Source organism: Branchiostoma floridae, chromosome 17 (genome assembly GCF_000003815.2).
Source record: "Branchiostoma floridae strain S238N-H82 chromosome 17, Bfl_VNyyK, whole genome shotgun sequence".
NCBI classification, from domain to species: Eukaryota; Metazoa; Chordata; class Leptocardii; order Amphioxiformes; family Branchiostomatidae; genus Branchiostoma; species Branchiostoma floridae.
In genome coordinates, this window is record NC_049995.1 from 10,823,970 (window position 1) to 10,846,975 (window position 23,006).

The following is a 23,006-nucleotide window of genomic DNA, read 5'->3' on the forward strand; positions in this document are numbered from 1 at the left end:
CGCAAAGTGACCCCATACGATGGAACTTCCAGAATCTTAAACAAAATGTGCGTTGCTTTTGTTACTTGAATTTCATAGTTTAACCAAGAAGAAGTAGGCACAAAACAATTTGAGTAGTAAAAATTACTTCCTTACTTTTCTACAAGGCTCGAAAGCGAATGAAGTTTCCCCTTGGCGAAACCGCTAAGCGAACCCTTCGGTAACCGCAAAGTGACCCCATACGATGGAACTTGCAGAATTTTAAACAAAATGTGCGTTGCTTTTGTTACTTGAATTTCATAGTTAAACCAAGAAGAAGTAGGCACAAAACAATTTGAGTAGTAAAAATTACTTCCTTACTTTTCTACAAGGCTCGAAAGCGAATGAAGTTTCCCCTTGGCGAAACCGGTAAGCGAACCCTTCGGTAACCGCAAAGTGACCCCATACTATGGATCTTCCAGAATCTTAAACAAAATGTGCGTTACTTTTGTTACTTGAATTTCTTAGTAAAACCGCAAAGTTTTGTCCGGGATAACCATATCCTATATAACACAAAAAACTACCCCCAAAAATAACTGACAAAATGTGACGGAATTGAAGAGTAAATAAGAAGAAGAGTTTAATTCTGTGGGCCTCAGATTCAAGTGCAAGTTTAAGCATTCAATAACACACATGATGTTATATAGGTTTTGCAAATAACATATTACTCTCGATTATACATACTTCTGCATATGTCGCGACGATTTAGCACAAAGAGATTATGTGAAAATCAGTAGCTGAACTTTTCAACTTCTTTATTGTCTCCCACACGTATGAATGCCTTTCTTTACCGCTTGCAACCTTAAGCTTTGCTATACATCCTGTATCTATTCATTTCGGTAAGGTAGATTTTTTACACTGTATAAATCCCTGCTATCAAATAACGATGACAAAGGAAACGGGCTGCTTACACCATTTAAATTGTGTGGAGCATTAATTTTATTATCGGTTAAAAATAGAATTTATGTTGCCATTAACATCATCTGCATAAAGAAGAACTAAAGGCTTCACTGAAGACGAAACATTGAATTTTTCACGCCTCTGTGAAATTGTATTTGATATGTCGTGATTAATTGTAATCATTTCGAATATTCTTTATTAGCATTAAATGTGGCCATTGCTCACTGTCTGTCACCCTACAGTGTACGTGACTATCATAAAAAATATATAACTGTAAACGTAAAAACAGAAGAAAACAATACTTCCCTGTGAATAAGTAGCCTATCCCAATGACCCTGTGATGTCTATTACAAATGGGGTGGGTTTTCCGGACCGGTGCAATAAGAAAAAAGTAACGTTTTTATCGTACCCATACCTACCCCTAGTTCTATCACTTATAAGAAAGTGGCTGTTTCGATTTCATTCACTTTATCATCTCTCTGTCGGTCAGGTAGATCCGGCTCTTCGCTGTTCTTGGTCCCTTCCTTCTCAGATAGGAACGACGGATTCTCGACGACAGTCATGTTTACAGTCGTGTCTTCCTCCTGTAGTTGAGACAGAAAGAGAGCCAGTTTTCATATTGTATTTATCTTCAGCTCTCTACTTTGCGTTTCACCTTTGTAAGTTGCAAAGCGCTCTTGCAAATAATTGCTTTGTTTCAACCCAACCTGTTGGTCCGTTACCTTCGTCATGGCAATACTGGATGCTCCTCCCCATCCTCGTGAGGGTTCTAAATCCAACTGCAGAGAAAAATTCCGAGAAAAGTCTTGCTAAAGAAGCGTGCAGTTCAAGAGCTAACAAGTTCTGATTGTGGAGCAGATGTTGCATCCCAAATAGGTCGTCATCGCAAAGTAGGCCATGAGTCCAACATGGGATGTCCCGGAAAGGTCGCAGGCAGAACTATCTGCCTGTGATTTCCAAAACAGCTATTCAGCAGGACCCATCCAGGATTAACAACGGTGTCTATCCGAACATGTACTTGGAGGAGGAGTTTGATTTTCGAAAGATTATTGTAAACCTACTTTCTCTTGTTGTCGGACTCCACAGCGCAGACACTTCAGCCAACTGTTGGGCAGGAAGCAAAACAGCGCCTCGCAAATCGGGATGGTCAGTTTGGGGTCAAGTTCCTCTGGCTTCTGTGGTCCTGCAAAATATGAACGACACTCAAGAAAATCAATGCAAAGCAAGTTACATATAAAGTACAGCTCTTTTTTTTCATTAGAAAAAAAGTTGAAAATCAATGAATGCATCAAATGAAAATGCATATCAAGCAGTCCAAGTTTTATGTCAATAAAAAATGTTTAAACTATTCATCGTGCTATCATCACTTATCATTACTGCCACTGCTCATCATCATAGTCAACATTATCATTATCAAATCATCCAAAGATATGCATTATGCAATGGTTGCTCCAATGTTTGATACTCAAAATCATACTGATTATGGTAGAAGTATCCTTAGTCATAATATTGATTTAGATATGGTAGTTTTGCTCAAAGACACAGCTCATGTAATCTTTTTTAAAGTTTTGACTTTCATCACCTGTGACGAGACTGACCAGAAGACCAACGACGATACAGACGACAGTTGCGAAGGCTCCCAGTAATGTGTAGGACAACTCGTAAAACACTGCTTCGGGTGGGCTGCAAAAAAAATTCAGTACTTTGAAGTCTTTAGGGCGCCATTCACTTAGTAAACCCGTGCCAAAGAAAGGCACGGACATTTTTAATCTACTTGATAAAAGCCTTCAGCTAGTTTAGTTGGGCAGCCCTGGCTGTATTTCATTTCATAGAACCGAATACGTGAAATAAAATAAAATCTACTTATGTCATGTCCCGACTTCATATATACTTTCTTACGCCAATACATTTTAGCTCTATACAAAAGAGTGATTGTATCACACCACAGAAACGCTAAGCGAGCCCTTACACAATCATGTCAATCCGCCATTACACCCATATTCATGTAATGATAAGTCTTGGAATAGACTAGAGTAACTGTATTACTGCTTTGATATTGTTGCCATACATGTGTACAACTGTCTTCGCTTTTGTCACGAATTTGAATGCTTTGTTTTGCAAAAGAAGCACATGGCTAGCAGTAATGTATTAATATCTATGCTACTGACCCAAATTTTGTAACTGTTACTGTAGGTGTCACTTTCGCCAAACACGACTTCAAAATCGCAACACAATAAAAGTGATAAAGATGCTCACTAGCCATTGTCAGTGGGTCCGGCCATAGAGGTGACGTCATAGAGTGCGGTTGTCATGGCTGCCGTGGTGAAGTTTGCTGTGACGTTGGCCGAGGGACAGCCCTCGGTGGACACGGGTGGCATCCAGCGGGCCCTCGGCCACACGATCCCGCCCATCCCGACCCATAGGGTCATGGCAAGGCTGGTCAGAAGGCCTACCAACCCTCCCTGTGTTAGAATATACAATGTAGTGTTGCGAGCAACTCTGTTAACGGACTTGAAAGGCATATAAAAGGTGGTGTCTCGCTGCACTTGGGGCACTGGTGCTGCACTGCGGGGTTCGAAGATTACTCAATGAAATTAAGAGATAAAGAACGAATTTTCTTGCGTTTTGTGTATTTTGTTGTCTTCTAAGTCTTCTTACGTATTACGCAATATCTGAATTATACAACATCGGCGAAAATAACACAAGTGCCGCAGTAAAAGAACACCGCTGTGCCGCACTGGTGCCTTTAAATGCACACATACATGCATACATGTACAATGAATGAAGTCCTTTATTGTATATTTCTGAGCAAAGTACAGGTTACAACAAAGACAAAGCATATATGTAGAATCATAATTCTAGTATAGAAGTTTGGCATCTTCTCGCTTCATGGTAATATGGTGCAAATGTAGGACTATATGGGTTTAGCAATAATATTGTTGGTTTGTCAAAACGTATGAGAAATACATGTTTTTTCAATGCTACTCATATATGAACACAGACACGTATAAACGTTCACACACACACAAACAAACAAACAAAGAGAGAGACACAGAGAGAGAGAAAGAAAGGCCGGAAGAGAGAGTGAGAGAGAGAGAGAGAGAGAGAGAGAGAGGAAAACGTCAACTGAAAAAGGTAGTAAACCAAAACTAAACGTTAACGTACCCATTTGTTAGCGCACGGGAAGAACATCCCCAGGGTGAAGATGCCGAATATGGGCCCTCCCACCATGCCGAATATACTGAGAGACGCCTGAACCACCGGACCCATCAGGGACGCGATGTACGACATCATGATCATGGAGCAGCCGAACAACATCGCTGAAACAATCAATCATTTCCCAAAATAATTTCATTGGTAGAGTATAGTATATAGGTGAATTCTTTTACACAGCCAGTATGTTCTTACTTTGCTTACGTTTTACGACGAGGGGGGGATGCAAGTTTAGCCAAGTTTGGGATTGTGCAGAACAGAGGTTAGAAGCTCTGAGTAAGGTGTCTGAGAGACGTCTAAACGTAAGCAAAGTGAGTACTTACTGGTTGTGTAAAAGAATGATCTATCCAATCAATTAATCTTTATTGCACAACAACTGCAAGGGGTACAATACTAGTATATGGCAAGTTCTAGTGCAGTACATGTATAAGAAATCAAGTCTACGCAATAGCTTATTACAATAGTAAAGAGCTATATATAACCAAAGACGGTGTGCTTCTAACTTATACTTTTAATACGTTGGACTACAATCCAAGTTGTTCAAACGTGTATTTCTGCCACTTTCTAACTTTACATCCGGTTTGTATTACAGTAAGTTTTATGTGAACTCTGTGTTTATTTCATTTGTTTGTTTGAATATTTTATCCTTTTTCGGTCTGTTTGGTAGAAACCCACAGTTATGTGATTATTGCACAGTGGATCGGAAGTTTGTCATGATATCAGAAGGAAATTGTGTAGTAAGATACTTGAAGAATTGGAAGGCTTAGTCTGATTTGGCTCCGTCCCAATATTGTAGACAGTCAGGAAGTGATCATGCGCATGGGCCGATGATACTCGCCTCTGTGCTAGACCTACACAAGCACTAGTATGTACCAGGTCGCTAGGGTTACCAATTTAGATCTTGTTGTTGTTGTTGTTGTTTGTATGTATCATACCCTGTATCCATTGAATGTCATAACTTACCAAGACCCTTAGATATCCAGGTGTACTTGAGATCGGTGAGGTTGGGGAAGCAGGGCTTGACGAAGTCCTCCAGCGCCACGGCGGCGAGCGCGTTCAGGCCCGAGGACATGGTGCTGAGCGCCCCGCTGAACACACAGGCCGTGAAGAGACCGGGCATACCGGGAAACTTACCCAGGATGTCCATCACAAAGTACGGCATCATCTGTGAAACACATAATTATTGAGATAGGCTCGTAGCTTCAATGCCTTTTATATAGTACAATGCTAAACTTTCTTCCAACACAAAAGTGTATACAAATTTTCAACGACTACTTCAGGATCAATACTGATAACCAATCACTTCAATCCTAAACTCACAAGGGTTACAGACACGTGATCTTATCAACACTGGACTTGTGACGCCATAATTTGGTCAAACGTGCCAGGATGTTTATAACTCCCACCGTACCCGTCTCTGTTCTGTTAGAATAGAGATTGCGATCTGGCAGAATCGGCCAGTCGAATTTATCGAATAAACCTGTACTCCTACGTTTACCATCAAGTATTGACACATCACCAAGTTATTGCGTTTTGTTTGTCTCAAAGAAACAAGCCTTATCTTGTTTGTGTGATGCATACACACATATTTATTGACTGTGTGTTTTGAAGGCAGGGCCAACCCCTTAAGTAGTATGCACTACACTACAATTGGATTCTTCTGATAAGATTGTGAATGCTCTACTTTACCTGGTCCGAGTTGTCTATGTAGCCCATTAGCTTGGGGTCGCAGTCGTGGTACCGTGCGTACATCACCAGTCCGCTCACACAGGCGAAGGACACCAGGATCGACAGTCCCGGGATGTTCCACAAGATGGCGCTGTTACACGTGGAACAAAACGTTCACAAGTATAACTATCAAGTTTAACGCACAAACGTAAAATATGTGAACTTGAATTACACTTTAATCACCTTTGAAACTCTCCCACGTAATGTAATTACTCAATTACACCTATCTGATTCTCATTCTGATTCTGTATGCCAAAGTAAAAACTTTCGCTGTTTTGTGACCTTGTGGACTCTGTTACCAGATTGTTCTCCCAATTGTCATCTTCGTTTAATGCCACCCGTGTCAAAATTGACTAATGTAAGGACTCACATCTGCGCCTTCTTGACGGAAGGACAGCTGAGGTACCGCTGCACCTGTGCCTGGTTCACCCCGTACACAGCCAGCCAGATGAACGTTCCTCCCACCACCACGTTCCAGGACGAGTGGCGGATCCGCGGGTCGGGGTCAAAACTGGAAACAGAATCTAAGAATGAATCTTCAGGCAGGTTTTGGGGCAATCTAGCATTTTGGTCTCGATCCGAACAAAATAATTTCCATAGAGAGATGAAAGAGGTAATCTACATTATAAAGCTCATCAACCATCCCGAGACGGGGGCCGATACCAACTACCGGGCACCTTTGACCCGTTGCTGACGTCACGCTTCATGCTACCCCAAGCGTTTATGTGTTGGTAGAAATCAGTATGAACACTGATTTTAACATGAAGGATGTTTTTTTTTTCTTACTTGATTGTTTGACAAGAGCAGTGAGGCAATCAGAGAATCTGCCTTACCTTAAATTCATGATTTAACATTTAGGCAATTCTATGATTGATTGACTGGCTAGCTACAGTACATGCTCATTAAAGTTGAAACTTCAGCCCGGTTTCGATGAGCCTCGTGTATATTGGAAAGAGTTTCTTAGATGACGAAAAAAACATCTTTCCATTGCTACGGGCTTGTTAGCACATCTGCATATGATCCACGACCTCCTACTACCGTCTCCGGTGACGGTTTGTCTTTAGACACAGAACCGCACGTCGGTTTGTGAAAATACCGCCATACGACCCTTGTTAGACAATCGACGGTTAAACGTCATGCTGGTTAAAGCGTGGAGGGTGTAAATCGACCCTTACTTGAAGAACTCCAGTCTCTGTCCCTGCTGGTTGAGTTCCCAGACTCGCGCCAGTCCTCCCACATCCATGGTCCCCTGGATAATGACGGCGAGAAACCCCGCCACCATCACTACCACCTGGAACGTGTCGGTCCACATCACAGCCTTCATACCGCCCTGGAAAGGAGAAATCAAGAAATTGAAGATCTTATATCTACGTGAACTATTCTTAGTTTTGATCCATTTTCTTTTTTTATTCATTAGTGGGCATTTCTTGCTGATCTTGTATAATACATTTCCCACTTCCTCTTAAGACTAATAAGGCAATAAACTTATGCAGAAGTAGCCTGGGTACCATCCGGAAAGTACCTTGCTCCGGCGTTAATTATACACTATATACAGTCGCTTCTGCTCTGACATTGAGCAAATGAGCGAACTACCACCCGGATTGAACCCAGGCTAATGCAGAAGTTGAAGACAGGAAATGAGATAACACATATTCTGGGATCTTTCTGGAACCTTTGACCTAACTTCCTGTCAGTCTTACCGACATAAGTAGCATATGTAAAAAAAAACAGCTACTCTACTCTATTCAAGTAGCCACGTAGATGCCCTGTTGAGTAGTCGTATATATGTCTTTGTTCTGTCGAAGTCTGCTTGAAAATTCAGACCGGAGCAAAAATCTCATGACGACATACGACGAAAATGACGTTTGCACAACTCACAAGTGTTGTGTAAAAGGTGCAGACCACGCCCACAGCCACCACCGCGCCCCACAGCGTCAAGCCAGTTACTACAATTTTAAAACAGAAACAACACATTCATAATAAACTGATACAACCTATATTTCTCCCACTTCATAGTATTACGTAATTTGAAGTAAAACAAACAAACTCTGTTCCCAATGTCAAAGTAATGAGTTTATTATACAAACCTTTGATTGTAAAATATATCATACTGTTCCTATGTAATTATACCTTTCACCTCACAATGAAGCGACGGAAAGTCAAATGAACTTAGTAGAATATAACGTTAATTCATGTTTTCAATTTTATGTCTGCACAAGTTCAAAAGCATATCTTTAAACACCAAGTAGTTGCTATCTTTCGTTCTTGTACACTCACCTGCATTAAGAGCCAGAGAAGGCACATACAGTACAAGTCCCATGTACAGGAGCTGGGGTAGGAAAGAAAAATGCTGAATCAGACTTGTTCAACCACTTTTAAATTGTTTCACTTTAATTAAAATTGAAAATGAGAACTATGAACTGAGACGAGTCTTGATATGGAAATGAAAACTCACCATATTGGCCATGAAGAGGACCGTGCAGACCAAACGTACAATTTTGGAGAATCGTATCTCCAGATACTGTAAAACGAAGAAAAACGTGTATTATGTATTAAAGTAATTTATTTCTAGTTTCTATAAACATATAGCATGTCTACATCATTGACTGTCGCCACAATAGGGATGGAAGGGGGAACTACATGATATGATGGCTTTGAGGTACTAGTCGTGCTATCAGCACTTTTGAAACTCCACTGGTGACACTTTGACACAAAGATCTTCATTTTTGGCGACGCCACAGGGGCAAGCCTTATAGTAGGGCCCGATTTGAACATTATAAGGAATGTACCCTTGGCAAGAATTTTACAAATACATTCCATATGGGATTCTTTTCCTCTACCTTATAGCTCATAAGAAATTCGCTATTTCAGGTATGGTAATATATATTAGACACAAACGATCGCCATTTTTGGCGACGCCACAGGGGTGAGCCGTCTTTATAGTAGGGCCTGGTTTGGTTTGAACGTTATATTTATAATAAGGAATGCACCCATGGCAAGAATTTTACACAATACATTCTCCGTGGAATTCATTATCTCTGCCTTATAACGAATAAGAACTTCGCTACTTCGGGTATGGGAATATATATTCTACAATCTTGGTCAATTTTCACATACATATGGTTGAACGAACCTCATATGTGCTGGTGAGTCCCAGCCTGTAGAAGGTCGGGATGAAGAGCCTCGCCACCAGCAGTATGGTGATGGTGTAGGCGACCACGTAATTCCAGAACATGGTGCCGTTAGAGTAGATCTCCGCGGGGGTTCCCAACACGGTGATGGCAGAGATGAAGGAAGCCAGCAGAGACATGGCCACTGGTACTACTGACATGGACTTAAAGGTACACTATGTAAGATCGTGGCCACCGGTACTACAGACATGGACTTAAAGGTAGACTATGTAAGATTATGGCCACCGGTACTACTAACATGGACTTAAAGGTACATTATGTAAGAATATGGTTCCCGGTACTACTGACATGGACTTAAAGGTACACTATGTAAGAATATGGTTCCCGGTACTACTGACATGGACTTAAAGGTACACTATGTAAGATTACGGTTTTTCATAAATAACCAATAACAACTATCTGCCCACTTTTTCATACTGGCTCTGCTCCCTTCTTTACAATTAGCATTTCAACCTATGAAAGCCTCAGACACTTAATGGTTCTACTCTATGGGAGAGTGGCTGGTCAAATCCGTCAAATATTTGCATTTTCATGTTTTTATTTGTCCATCTCTACGTTCTGAGGGAGGTTGACGGGGCAATCAAATCGGTCTTTTGGAACCAATTTTCATTGCCAGGTGAAACTGCAATGGGAAAGATGCGGCCACATACGTGACTAAGCCTCTACCCCCCCCCCCCATCACGACTGAAATGACGTCATATAAATCAACTTCCTGTAACATTTTCCTACCTTGTCAGCCATGAGGAATTCCTTCTGCGTGCGCTGCCGTCCCCCCGTGCATGCGTAGTACAGTCCAATACTAGCCGACACACACAGCATGACTCCGAACACGACATAGTCCCACACACCGAAGTAGCGAGTCTCCAGATCGTTGTCCATGGTGATCTCAGGAAATCCAGACTAGAACAAATAATGTCTGAGTTAAGTCTACTGTAGTCTCCATTGCAGGCTCTCTGGGCCTTTCTTCTTTTATTTTCTTTTGCTCACTTTACACTCTTGCTGGCCATTTCTTTTTGTACTGGGTCGTTTGTGCCGTCTTTGGGTCGGCGACACAAATGGCCCAGTACAGAAAGAAATGGCCAGCAAGAGTATGAGCCAAAAGAAGACGACAAAGGGTCCAAAGAGCCTGCTATGGAGGCTAAATCTAATGCCTCACTCACACAGTAGGAAAATCGAGTCTGTGAGCTCTAAATCACATTTTCGGCAGCAATACGCCCAGTGTTCTGTCGATCATCGTGCGATTTTTGAGATCGGCCGATGTTCGCAGATTCCCGTTCAACCGGATGGGGTACATTTTAAGCTGCCCTTTGGCCATTTTTTCAGTATACTTAGTTGACTTTTTGTCGATCAACAAATACGTCAGAAGTCAAGGTGTGACAGGGGCAGTTTGATGACATTTGAAATAGACTTAAATGATAGAAATGACAATGTCCTATTGATTTAACTAGAAATGTGTTCACAGTATCACTACTTTCATAATGAAGTGGTAACTACAAGTTTTGTCCAAGGGATTGCAAAAGATCAGGATAGTGTTTGCTTGACAAACTTTGTAGCACGTATTTATCGTAGATATCGAGCATACTCACAGTGTTTCAACGTCTATACTATAAACTGTCAAATCTGTTCTTATCGCTCAAGTATCTACATTCTACCAGCCTGGCTTGCAAACTATCATTGTTATATACTTAGTATTACATAATATTAAGTCCAGATCCAGGTAAAAAGAACAGGTAAACGTTTACAAAAGATGAATGTCTATTAGATATATCAATGTATGACCCGAGGTCCTAAACCTAGCTCGTTATGATTTAACTACGGTACAAACACATTTTGAAGCCAAGTTGTGTAGCATGGAAACACTGTGCCAGCATTTGGATGACATATAGGTTAACGGTTCCAAAAAGCTAGGAGCTTACCTGTAGGCTTGAACAGAAAGATCAGCCAGACTCCGGCCCTCAAGCCTACCTTCACCCTACAACCGGTATTTGTGTGTCACTGTGAACTTTCCAAGGGTCACAGTGTTTGGTAAGTTCTGATAGGGTAAATGACTTTGCATAAGGTTAATCATTAAAATTTGTGATGAGGTTCTTTTCACTTGTCACCCGCAGTTTGAGAGCAAAATCAACATGACTTGTACATAAAGGAGGGTATTGTCACACAGTGACATAAGACGGTTTGGTGATCTAGTGACAAAAGAAAGAATTAGGTGCTGACAATTCATTTGAGTAACTTCATGGCCTACACTGTAGGCTCAAATTAAGTGACAGCTGAGTCATTGGTGACTTTCCATTTTTACAACAATACGATTTTTTGACTGGCCTTGATGACTGGATTAATGGCCCCAGCCGCCTTCCTGTCTTAATAATATACTGCTGTTGACATTTTGTACCTGATTTGTGGAAACCTCGCAATGGTTACAAAACCAAATATAGTAATTGGCCTTGTTCGTTCAGATCTGTACATGTAATCCGCATACCATGAAGATCTCTGCTTAATCAGTATCTGTACCCTGGGGACCAGCCAGAATCGGGCAGCTAGGACAGTTTATTCGGTGGCCCAAGACAGTCAGGCCCGCCGATCTCCTATTAGCGCTCCGGGGAGTTTTCCAAGGGTATAACTGTTACATAAGCTATACAATGTCATAAACAAAACGTGCTGCACGAAAATACATTCTCTTCTATTCTTATTGAGACCAACCCAAATTACTTCCATAACGCTAAGTCAAGAAGAGACTGAATCCAGTTATAGGTTAGAATCCTAGAGTTTCATCATTTTATATGTGGTATTTCATTACTGATAGCTCACATGACATCCTATAGTAAGTCACATAATTTGTCACAAAATCTTCATTATGACCTTCCTTTCTTTAATATGTCATCACACTCACTATCATGGTTATATTATTTAACAAATTTAATAAGCATGTATTTCTCTTTCAGATACTTTATGATTGACTCATACATTCCAGTTACATCATGCAAAATGCAGAAACGTAAAAATAACTGAGATACTTGGCCCTCTGTTGAGTGTGTACTCTAGTCTAAAGTATGCTGAATTGCACTGAATATGAGTGACAATTATTCTTAAAACATTAGGATTGAGTGTTTCATTGACTAGCATCACAATCTTCATACCATGTAAAGAGAATACAACCTAGAATTTCGATCAATTGATAATCCACTATGAACTTTGCTGAATCCTTAGTACCCAAGTGCAAAATTTAATTACAATATACCACAGAATATGTGAAAATGTTGTATAAAAAGTGATGACATCATCTTACTACTTACCAAACACAAATTGTGATGATAAGCAAAACCAGCAATGTCCAAACTAGATACACTATACTAACAAAGCAATGGAATGCTAATCATCCTACTGAATGTCAATCCCAGTTATATAAAAGAGCTTGTTGTGAAAACTATCCATTGATACCTACTGCCAATATTACAGAGTTTTATTTCATATACCTCTACCACAGGGCTCTCGCCAGCGTCCGTTTTTCCGTCAATCGACGGAAATTTGCTGCGTGTGCCGGAAAAATTTTAAAACCAATCCTTCAACCTTGACGGAGAAAGAAAAATCCTTGGTGGAAGCTACAGGCGGCTTGGGGACGCTGTCCACGACCGTAAAAGTCACACACTGTTTGTTTTGCTATTGTTATGATTGTTGATAATGTGTGCCGGTGCACTTTTGCATACGATAATCTCATTAAAAACCCGTTTTTCAATATCTCAGTTCAGTCCCTCTAACTCCTGGAATAGTGTTTTCGCGACAATGGGAATTGGCTGACGGAAAAAAATCTTGAGCTGGCTAGAGCCCTGCTCTACCACCTTAAACTTAAACACCTAGTTAATATCTGTAATCAACATAACTAGAAAGGTTAGAAACACAATTCTTATTAATAAGTAATGAACATGTAGCAAAAACTGCAGCAAAAATATGTATATCTGAGAAGTTTGCTACTTGATCAACAGTCAATTTTCTGTAAATTACATCAACTAATTGGCCTGATAAGATAGTATGTACATTGTACAAGGTAGTAGTTTTTAAGATCATACAACAACTTTGTCTAAAAAATGACCATGTACTACAAAGATTATTCGGTTCTCATTAGTTCTGTCTGTCTCAAGCAATAAAGTTTACTCTTCGACTTTGAATTATTAAGCCTTCTAAGTCATCTACACCTTCTTTCCTAGAACTACATCATTATGAACAAGCTTCCACAGAATTGCTTCCCGTGTAGTACAATCTAAAACTTTTCAAGACAAGAATAAGCAAATATCTTTCTTCAGAATCCAGTACTGTAACCCCAAACGCACCTTATGAGCCTTGTTTTGAGTTGAACTTCAAGTACTACTAAATTTAAAAAAAAAAAGACTTTAAATCCAGTCCATCAATAGAGGTTGCTCATAGCAAAGGTGGTGGTACTTGTCTGGTCCAATCCCCACCTGGTGCAGAACTTGACACAGCCTGAATGCTGTAGCTTCATGACCAGACTTCTTTTGCCACTGGAACAGCATGGCGTCAATCTGTTCAAATGTATTACCTGGGTATTTCTTTTGCAAGTCTTCCATATCCTGCTTCAAGAAACCCAGTGCTTCTACTACACGGGACGCATAAGGGTCTGACGTCAGGTTCAGGGCAAGCCTTTTCAACTCAGTCTGTGTTGATAGCCGTGCTGTTGTGTCTGTAAAACATCAGACAAGTGTAAATAGTGACAAGTGGATGTTGTCAAAGATTTTGTCCATAATTCGTCAATCATATCTGTGTAACATAGTTGTTGGAGATCAGTGCCTGTACGTATTCTATGACTATGAGATTATAATGTCAATATTTTTGTGTTATAACTTTCATGTTAGAACTATACCAGCATAAGTTGAAAACATAGCTGTCACTGGCAGTGGAGGATTGCAAAAATGACAGGTATGCATTGTGGTCACCGTTTAATCTAGTTAAGAATCAAGGTGGCTAGAATCAACATCGTGGAGGTATGATTTTTTATGGTTCAGTGTTCACTATATTCACTGTATCCTCTTTGTAACTAGTTATTAATGTTTTCACAAGTAGGTTATCATATAGGGCAGTCTCTTTTTGCATTAAAGCCATACAATGTACTTTGAATATGGTGTAAAATTGCTGAGCAATAAAGTTCATAATATTATTATATCTGATATATTACTATCTATTAGATAGAGTGGCACGCATCTATTAGTAAGAGACTCACCAAAAATGAAGCGATAGTTGTCCACAGTAACACCTTCATGGTAAAGACTTTCACACAGTTTGCCAATGGAAGCCTGATTGCCAGACTTGTCGAGCCAAAGTAGTAGCATGGCAGCCTTCTTGGCATGTTCATCTCGCTTGAACCTGTGGTAACAGGCCTGCACCTCAGCCTTTGTCAGCCCCAGTCGGAGACAAACAGCCTCACAAAGTCGCCTCTCCAGCTTGTTAGCAAGAGTTCCCAGCTGCCACACACTCACAAGTGATTCTGGTGAAACTAAAGAAAATGGACAGTTTCAGTACATTTTATCCTGAATTATCATATAGCCAGGCGATGCTGACCAATCAGAAGGACCCAATGTCGTGATGCCTTATGATACCATATACACTTTGGCGTGAGTCATTAACCCTTCTTTTAAGAACCAAAGAATAACCTGCCATGGTTGTTACAATGCAACTGAAAGACTGATCACTGACAGGTTAAATGAAACAATACATATTACAAACAGCTCTATAGACAATGGTGACACAATATTTCATGCACCAAGCTGCTTGAATCACTGCATCAAATTTTCCCTAAAGGTTGACTGTCTGTAGGGGCAATGGTTATAATTATGGTTATACATGTAAGCATACAAACATGCCTACAGATAGTAAACATTACAGAAATATAGTCCTCTTCATTTTGAAAACCATTAGAACTCACCATGTATGAAGCAGTATTTGTCCACAGGTACACCCTCCTGATAGAGACCCTCACACAGCTTGTCCAATGTAGCCATCTCACCGGCCTTTTTGTGCCACTTGAGGAGCATGGCAGCCTTCTGGGCTTGTTCATCTTTTGGGTACATCTTCAGACATGTCTCTGTTTCTTCTTCTGTTACTCCTAGCCTGAGACTCACATCCTTACATGTCTGCTTGCTGAGGTTGTTGGCAAGCATTTCCAACTGCCACCTACTGGTCACAGGTATGAATGTGTCTGGAAGAATATGCAGAATAACACGACTAATTTTTCTTTGCTTCCTCAATATATTATTAACAATGTGCACTTTTGACATCATGATATTATTTTTTAAGTTTTGTGTAATGAATCTAGGGCCTGTTTGACATCATTTAACACTGGCTTGATTATGGATTCCATTTAAAAAAACAAACAGGTAAGTTACCAAAATTTTTAGCGCACATTTTCAGTCAATCTGTCAATGATGTTTTACAAATTCCCGTGCAGTTATCCAGCACGTGTGATGATGGGCTGTGCAGTAATGCTATTAGTCACTAAACAATGGAGTGAATAGGAACACTGGCTTGGGATTTGGGATTCCTGCAATTGATCGAAGTGTGCATTGTGCAATTAACTGGCTTCTAGTGGATCACTCACCCACGAGGAAGTGATACTTGTCCATTGGTACTTTCTGATGATGAAGACTTTCACACAAAGCATCCAGTGTGGCCTGGTCCCCTGCCTTTTCCAGCCACTTCAGAAGTATGGCAACCCTCTGGGCATGTTCGTCTAGTCTGTAGCTCTCTCTGCAGATTTCCAATTCTTCTCTCATAAGTTCGAGCTGGAGACACACAGACTCACATTCCTCCAAGCTGAGGTTTCCAGCAAGAGTTCCCATTTGATACACACTAGCAATCTGGGTTGCTGCATTGAAAAGAAAAAGAAACAGACTTGAACCTTTTTCTATACTAATCTGAGTGTGTACTATAAAAAATGAGGTGAGCTCATTCAGAATCATCTAACTTAAAGATACATGTACAGTACTCTATCCAAATGATAGCAAATTAAAGCAAATTTATTATATAATGATACTACAATCTATCATCTACTCCATTCTAAATTATTAAAAGTAACTTAATGGTACTACGCAACTTACTGAATGGAGTGTGCAGATTAAGCATCAGATGCTTGCTTTGAGTTCGGAGAGCTTCAAACAGATTTTCCATAGTAGCTTCTTCACCAGCTGCGTCCTTCCACATCAAAAGAGCAGCAAATGCCAGACCTGTCGGGCTTGCAGGCTTGGTGTGCATAGACTCTTCTACCTCTTTTGTGTTGACACCAAGCTGGATAGCTGTACCTTCCCATTCAGGCCCAAGTCGGTCTGCCACACACAGCAAGTTGTATATGGATGGGGGCTGCTCTGCAGGGGCTGAATAAATGACAAATTCAGATTAGCTGTTCCAACCACACCTGTAGATATCAGTACTGTACTGTTCAGCATTTGTACTTGTAATAATATCTCAACAATTTAGAAGTCCTTGTTGCATTTTGCAAAAGCTTCTGGCAGTGGCATATACATAAAGTTTAAAAGAAAAGAAAAAAATAGCTTCTTTAATACAAAAAACAATAAGCTTACCTTATTTCAATTGTTCCGAGTACTTCTCTCTTTGACTAATAATGCTAACTACGTAACATGTAACATAATTATGTATCACCTAAAACATTGTATATGGTACTTTAAGTTTACCTTTAATGAATTATCTTATTGAGAATCAAAACAAAAGAATGACAAAGGTTCAGAACTTACTGCCAAGAAACTTGTATGCTTGTTCTCGTTCAAACGGATCTAAACAGAAAAAAGTGATAAATGTCATTTATGATGTACATCTGTATGTTTGCATGGTTGATATCTGAAATGAAGACATGAGAATGGCAAGTCTGTACACTCTGCGCTATTATCAAAGATCTCTCCTTTTTTAAATCTCATCATGAGCACAAATGCAATTCATTGCTGTAACCGTTACAGTACATCTAAAAGTCTTGATGGCTGCCTAATTAACTGGAATCAGGCTCCATAATAATCCGCCAGAAGTGGAAAGACTTTATGAACAGTCTGACTGCCCCTACGGCCACCGGCTACGGGACTGAATGAATGAGTGAGAGTGATAATCTGAATCTTCTTTAACATATACTAATAGAGTTAACATTTGTCTGCAAATTGTGTATATTTAAGATAGAGACACATTGAGTAAAATCAAAGCAAACCTTTCAGGAACTGGAAGAGTGTTGTGTCAACATTCCGACTTGTCAGGCCCTCACACAGTTTGTCCACAGTTGCTTCCACACCATACTTCTCCCTCCAGTTCAACAGTCCAGTTTGGATCTGTTTGAGTTTGCTATCAGGATGAGTTGTCTTGGCATGACTGATGTCGTCCTGTGTCAAACCCAGTTGTGTAAGCACCTGTTCCCAGTGTCTTACCGACTGTAGCTCGCAGGCAAGGAGACACAACTCCAAGGCTGATGGCACTGTGGAACAGTCAGAACAGTTAGTTTGAAATTGGGCAATGATATTACCAAATCATTGCCTATTGTATAATGCTTAATTTTCAAATGTAATGCTGGCATACTGTTATGTACATGATCTACATGTACATGTATGAAGAGACATGACTGTGTACATCTTCATGATTGTATGTTTCTGTGTGGAATTGTGTACATGTCATCACAGTGAATTAAAGGAGTCCTAACTCTAGAAGGGAGTGTTACTTTTCAATAGATTAATGTATCAACGAATACACAATCAGCCTAGCTTTTGCAGGATCTCTCATGTGGCGAAGTACACAATGTATGCAATGTGTGTTTGTACAACAATATGGTACTCACTAAACTCATTCAGACCCTACCCATGTCTACCTTAATGATACGTATGTATGTATTAGACACTTGACCTTCATCATGAATATATTTGGCATAAATGAGGGGCGATGTGCACACCAAGAAGGCCAATTGTTCATAAAATATAAAAGAATGCATAACAAGACAACTTTTTAACATCACCCCGTTAACATTGGTTTTGTAACCAAACTTTTGTCAGGCCATATCAAACACATTGTATTCAGCCACAGGCTACAGCTTACAAGTAAGAACTCATCACTATAATTGCTTTTTAAGGCAGCCCTTACCTCTGATGAAGGAGTAGAGATTCACTCCCACTTCTGCTGCTTTAAGAGCTGTTGTCAACTTCTTCACAGTAGCCTCAGCCTCGAACTCTTCCATCCATGTCAGCAGCATGTCGTGAACCTGTCCCCACTGACTGTCCCTGTTGTCCAGAGCACAGCGGTCAAGCGTGTCCTGGTCCAGCCCCAGCTGCTGACCAACCTGCTCCCACTGGGCACCCAGGTTGCGGCAAAGCAGAAACAATTCCCTCGTTGTTGGTTGTCGAACTGTTGAGACACATAATATCACACTTTTCTCAGTCAGTATTCAAAACTTCAAATGTTACTCATGGACTTTGGGAACTTGCAATGATATTATCTGATAACTTCTAAAGCACTCCATTTTATTAGACACATTTCATGTTACTGTCTGTTCTTTTTTTTTTGGGGGGGGGGGGTATGAGATTTAGGGGTATCATCAATGATCTTCAGACAAAGGAATTTGTAATTGAGTTGGAGCTGGATTTTGCTCTTAAGCCAAATACTGTATATCAATTTACATGTACATTAGGCCACACTGACGTAATTTTATGGATTACATCCTCTGGAGACCCCCAACCTAATACGTGCAGGCGAAAAACAAAAAAATTCAGCAAATAAAAAAAAATACTGCTAAACCACAGGACCACAAAGCTGCCATTATGAATTGAACCACAGAACACACTCAAAAGAAAAGGGTTTAAATGGGGGCACATGTAGGTTGTATAAATCATCGTAGCAGTCTCGGCTGGAGTAACCGATATTCAATATATTGACAGGAATGATCAAATAAGTACACTATTAGAAGGTATATGGTTCCAAGGACTGTGAATGATATATGACTGTGATAAGAATAAGTTAAAGGGCAGTCTCAACATACATGGTTTGGAAATCAAACTGACCTCAACTCCTCTCTCGTTCATTTTTCTCATCGTTCTAGATAGAACGTCTCTCTGAATTCGAAGTTGACTGGGAAAAAATTACTCGCTGGCCGTTGACAGTCTTTCGTACAACTGTGCAAACGTAACATCCCCTCGACGGTAACCTTTTGACAACATTGCCTTCCTTTGATGCTGACGCATTTTGATGGTGGACATGTGTTTGTCGTATCTTACTATACAAGCAGAGCTTAGGCTCCAGCTGTTTTGACGTTTTTTTAGGCATTCTTATTGGGCATCTTAAAGTTTATTTTGTAATGTTTTCTTCTTGGCTGCGAGACATCAAGAAAACAGTATGAAATAGAAAGTCCGATAAAAACTATTAAAAAACGTTAATAAAAACAAACAGCCGGAGCCTAACCTCTGCTTTGGGAGTAGTCATATCATGGTCAAATTGCCAGATTTTGAATTTGTGGCAATGCAAGACGCTTGTGCAGAAGCACAATTTACTACAAAATTAGCACGTTTGGGGGAGTTTTACAACAAACAGACATATGCAGGCCTTTTGGTTCCACAATTTCCGGACATACATGGAGCCTCGGAGGAGGTGATTTTTTTTAAGAACAGGTGAAAACTGATGCGCGCGAGGATGTCATCCATAAAATTAAGTCAGTGTGGCCTTAAAAGAGCAATGCAAGACCAACTACATGTACATGTAGTGCTGTATGAAGGTCATTATCTATAGCTTACCTGGCTTTGGTGCTGCTTGAAACCAACTGAACACTGAATACAAGGGCGTTTCAGCTTTAGCATCACTGCTCTTTTTCCTAACACGTTGAACACTAAGTCTTCTGGTTTGTCCTGCTACTGTTCTAGACCCCTTGCCCTTAGCAGCAGATGAAAGTGACTCATAGCCACTTTCCTTTGCTCCACCACTACTCCTTGAATAAACTTCAGATAAAGGCACAGTTGCATCATCTTCACCAAGTTCACTGAATTCTGATGGTGTCTCCCATGCCTCTACCCAAGATGATGACAGCATCAGCGGCTGTCTTTCTCTTGACTCCAGGCGCCCTAATTTCTCTCTATGCTCCTCCTTCACAAGTTGCCCAATGTTTGGAGCCAGCATATAGGAGAACCTGGGCAGGGCTGTTGAGGCAAGGTCCAGGGACTGGATAGTGGTGCTCACTCGGTCTCCCAATGCAAGACGAGTCTTCTTAACATGATGGTACAGCTGTCCAACAAGGCCTGGATTTCAAACAAAATAAAACAAAGAATGAGTCAGAGTTGGCATTCCAAGTCTTGCAAAAATTATCATTAATTGGAAATAGTAAAAAAATGAATTATCAAGATTTCTATGTCCTTAGATTTCGAATTTGGATAAAGAGTAATGTTTTTTGTCTTTCTGAGGTTCCATAATTATATAATAGAGACTAGACCAGAGTGAATGGTAAAAGGCAACTTAATGTAAGATTCAGAGAATTTAAAATCAAGAGAACTGAGATAACAAAACATTGTGTCCATAAGTGAGAGTTAAGAACCTTTGACCAATCAGTTTCACACTGAAGAACATTCATTTTTCTTCCCTTTGCTTATTGAAAAGAATGTGATCGTCTTTTCTGTACCTTCACATTGTGTGAAATCCTGTGCATTCAACTTGCAGATGCGGTACTGTTCCTTCCTGATGAAGCTCTTCAGCTGGACAGCCTTCTTGCAGGAACTTTGTATGAGGGTTTTCTGAAAAAGCTGGTCTAGTTCACCTGACTGATAACTTTCCCACAATTTCTCCAGGCTAGCTTTTGAAGAGGGAATGAAGCTGAACAGAAGACAGCCTTCCTGTACAGACTCGACAGTACCAGAGTACGCAGTCTCTAGCTTCTTGACTGCTGCATCTACATTTATGGCACAGACAGACCCCCCCATTGTCAAAGTCTGTTGAAGCGACGTGTGCCCCTTACTGCCAAAGGGAACTTTAAGTCTTGCTATTTCTCCTTCCACGTCCACAATGATCTCCAGCTGCCCTAAATAAGGTAAAAAAAAAATTGGTAGTCAAGAATGTTAATCGTCTTGACTGTCAAAATGTTGAATTGATTGGTTATGCATGTTTGGCTTTTCTGTTGACAGCATTGCACTTTGATTGCTAGATTTATTTAACTTCGTTTTTTTTATGTTTCTGTACAAATACTACGTATACATGTATAAACATTAATTTGTCAACAGTTATCCAAGAATGAAAAAAAATCAATGGAAAGTTTTAACAGTGAAAATTTTGATTTTATTTGGCAGAATCAAAAGATTACATTTTGATAAGATTATATCAACAATCACTGTTCTATTGATGATAAAATTGCCTATCTACACTAATATCCACCCTGGCTTGTACAATGTAAAGTATCCATCCAGCTCTAATTTTATTTCATGTATTATGAATCAATGGACCTAATAAAACTAATTGAAAAAAGAAATGTACATGTACCTGTTTTCTGTCTTTTAGCCAGTGGTGTATCATCCTGGACTTTCAGACCCCTTGTCTGGCGAAGGCTCGCTACTTCTTGGGGCCTCATACCTAAAAAGAATATCATACAAAAATCAATGCAAATTCTGAAACAACTTATTTGTCAGTGTCTGGAACATTGACAATGTGTATAAACTCCAATTTACAATCATGTAGGTAATGCACAACAATATTGGGTCTTTACAGATTCTGTAATGTGAGTATACACTGAGAAACAAAATGTCAAACCAACACATGTTTTCATTTAATATGTAATATATAAAATGTAATATAATATTACTACTCTACATATGGGACTGCATTGTAAACAGTCTGAATTACTATCAGTGTATTAATATCGTACTAATCACCTAACGATTGTGACCGTACATGTAAGCAGAGACACCTAATATATTGCTGCAGCACTACATGAAGCCTGGTATCCAGCCTTATCATAGCTCCAGAGTCTCTTCTGTCGTCTCTGCAAATACTTTATATAGAGAGGACAGAAGAGACTCAGGAGCTATAATACGGCTGGATACCAGGCTAGGTAGTTTAAGCATAAACAGAGTTTTATGGGTTATGATCTACATAATTTTTTGTTGTCATTGACTATTTATGTACCTGAGTGGCAAAACTTTGAAAATATTACATACATGTCTCATCCACTTGGTCTGCAACATTTTGAAACCTGGCTGCGACAAGACCTTCCATCAAGGCAGCAGGTGTAGCTGCTCTCCCATTGTCCCTCACCCACAGGTTAAGGGCTTGGCGACAGCATTCAGTTGTGTCCCCTCGATGCTCCTTGTCTAAGGCTGCAATATCTGGTTCTGATAATCCTAGCATGCGTGAGACTTCCTTCCACTGATGACGTGCATTTCTTACCACAACATTAAAGCATGCTTCAACAGCTGCAAAGCAATAAAGAAAATTGTAAAATATACTGTAATATACTGCATTTTATTTCTTGATTAAAGCATGCACTTTTAAAAACTTTCAAATTTAAAAGGTGCTGCAAGTTGTTGCCAAAGTTGGGGTGCATGTGCTTTATTGAGGTTATTGCATGGAACAATGGGAAGCAGAGCCTAGATTTAGAAAAAGTCAGTTATCACCAGTAATAATAGTGACCTGGTATGCTTAAGGCCAAATTCTCTGGGACATTAAGGTTTCAGGATCGGCTAAATTGGCATTTTGACCTTCCATTGTTTTCTCAATAATGAATTAACAAAGAATTGAGCCCTAACGAATTTTGATAGATGGGCAGGAAAGAATTCTAACTCTGATATGTTTGGGTCATATGGATGACATCATCAAGTTTTATTGCCCCTAATATTATCTTTTTCTATGAGAAAATACAGCACTTTGGTACATACCACTGCAATGAAACTATGTTTTTCATGTGCATAATGATGAAAGCTACATACTCAGGTTTGCGCCAATTGATAT

The 23,006-nt window shown here is 40.0% G+C and overlaps 2 protein-coding genes across 2 annotated transcripts in view; both read right to left on the bottom strand.

The window, feature by feature from the left end:
• Positions 1-573: 573 nt before the first annotated feature.
• Positions 574-11,071, bottom strand: LOC118404020 (sodium-coupled monocarboxylate transporter 1-like). Its single transcript, XM_035802945.1, has 15 exons — positions 10,967-11,071; positions 9,780-9,950; positions 8,993-9,193; positions 8,315-8,380; positions 8,137-8,188; positions 7,738-7,805; positions 7,035-7,189; positions 6,230-6,370; positions 5,821-5,950; positions 5,095-5,296; positions 4,084-4,238; positions 3,175-3,380; positions 2,501-2,601; positions 1,980-2,101; positions 574-1,502 (listed from the first exon to the last, which is right to left on the bottom strand). Exons 2-15 carry the CDS (start codon positions 9,927-9,929, stop codon positions 1,353-1,355), a joined length of 1,899 nt encoding a protein of 632 aa, XP_035658838.1. The 5' UTR covers positions 9,930-9,950; positions 10,967-11,071; the 3' UTR covers positions 574-1,352.
• A 1,705-nt stretch (positions 11,072-12,776) lies between these two features.
• Positions 12,777-23,006, bottom strand: part of LOC118404008 — a 15,331-nt gene continuing 5,101 nt past the window's right edge. Inside the window, exons 3-14 of the mRNA XM_035802916.1 lie at positions 22,217-22,471; positions 21,543-21,632; positions 20,692-21,087; positions 19,817-20,314; positions 18,177-18,437; positions 17,260-17,520; positions 16,802-16,840; positions 16,151-16,423; positions 15,652-15,918; positions 14,980-15,252; positions 14,278-14,550; positions 12,777-13,740 (exon numbers count right to left, since the gene is read on the bottom strand). Of these exons, the coding sequence (XP_035658809.1) occupies positions 13,433-13,740; positions 14,278-14,550; positions 14,980-15,252; positions 15,652-15,918; positions 16,151-16,423; positions 16,802-16,840; positions 17,260-17,520; positions 18,177-18,437; positions 19,817-20,314; positions 20,692-21,087; positions 21,543-21,632; positions 22,217-22,471 (3,194 nt within the window). The 3' untranslated portion in view covers positions 12,777-13,432. The remainder of the gene's footprint in view (positions 13,741-14,277; positions 14,551-14,979; positions 15,253-15,651; positions 15,919-16,150; positions 16,424-16,801; positions 16,841-17,259; positions 17,521-18,176; positions 18,438-19,816; positions 20,315-20,691; positions 21,088-21,542; positions 21,633-22,216; positions 22,472-23,006) is intronic.

Coding starts and splice junctions, on each gene's coding strand:
- LOC118404020 (XM_035802945.1), bottom strand. CDS start 9,929: ATGGACAACGATCTGGAGACTCGCTACTTCGGTGTGTGGGACTATGTC. Junction 2,102..2,500: donor TCTGGTCAGTCTCGTCACAG/GTGATGAAAGTC, acceptor CATATTTTGCAG/GACCACAGAAGCCAGAGGAA. Junction 1,503..1,979: donor GAGTCCGACAACAAGAGAAA/GTAGGTTTACAA, acceptor TCTCAACTACAG/GAGGAAGACACGACTGTAAA.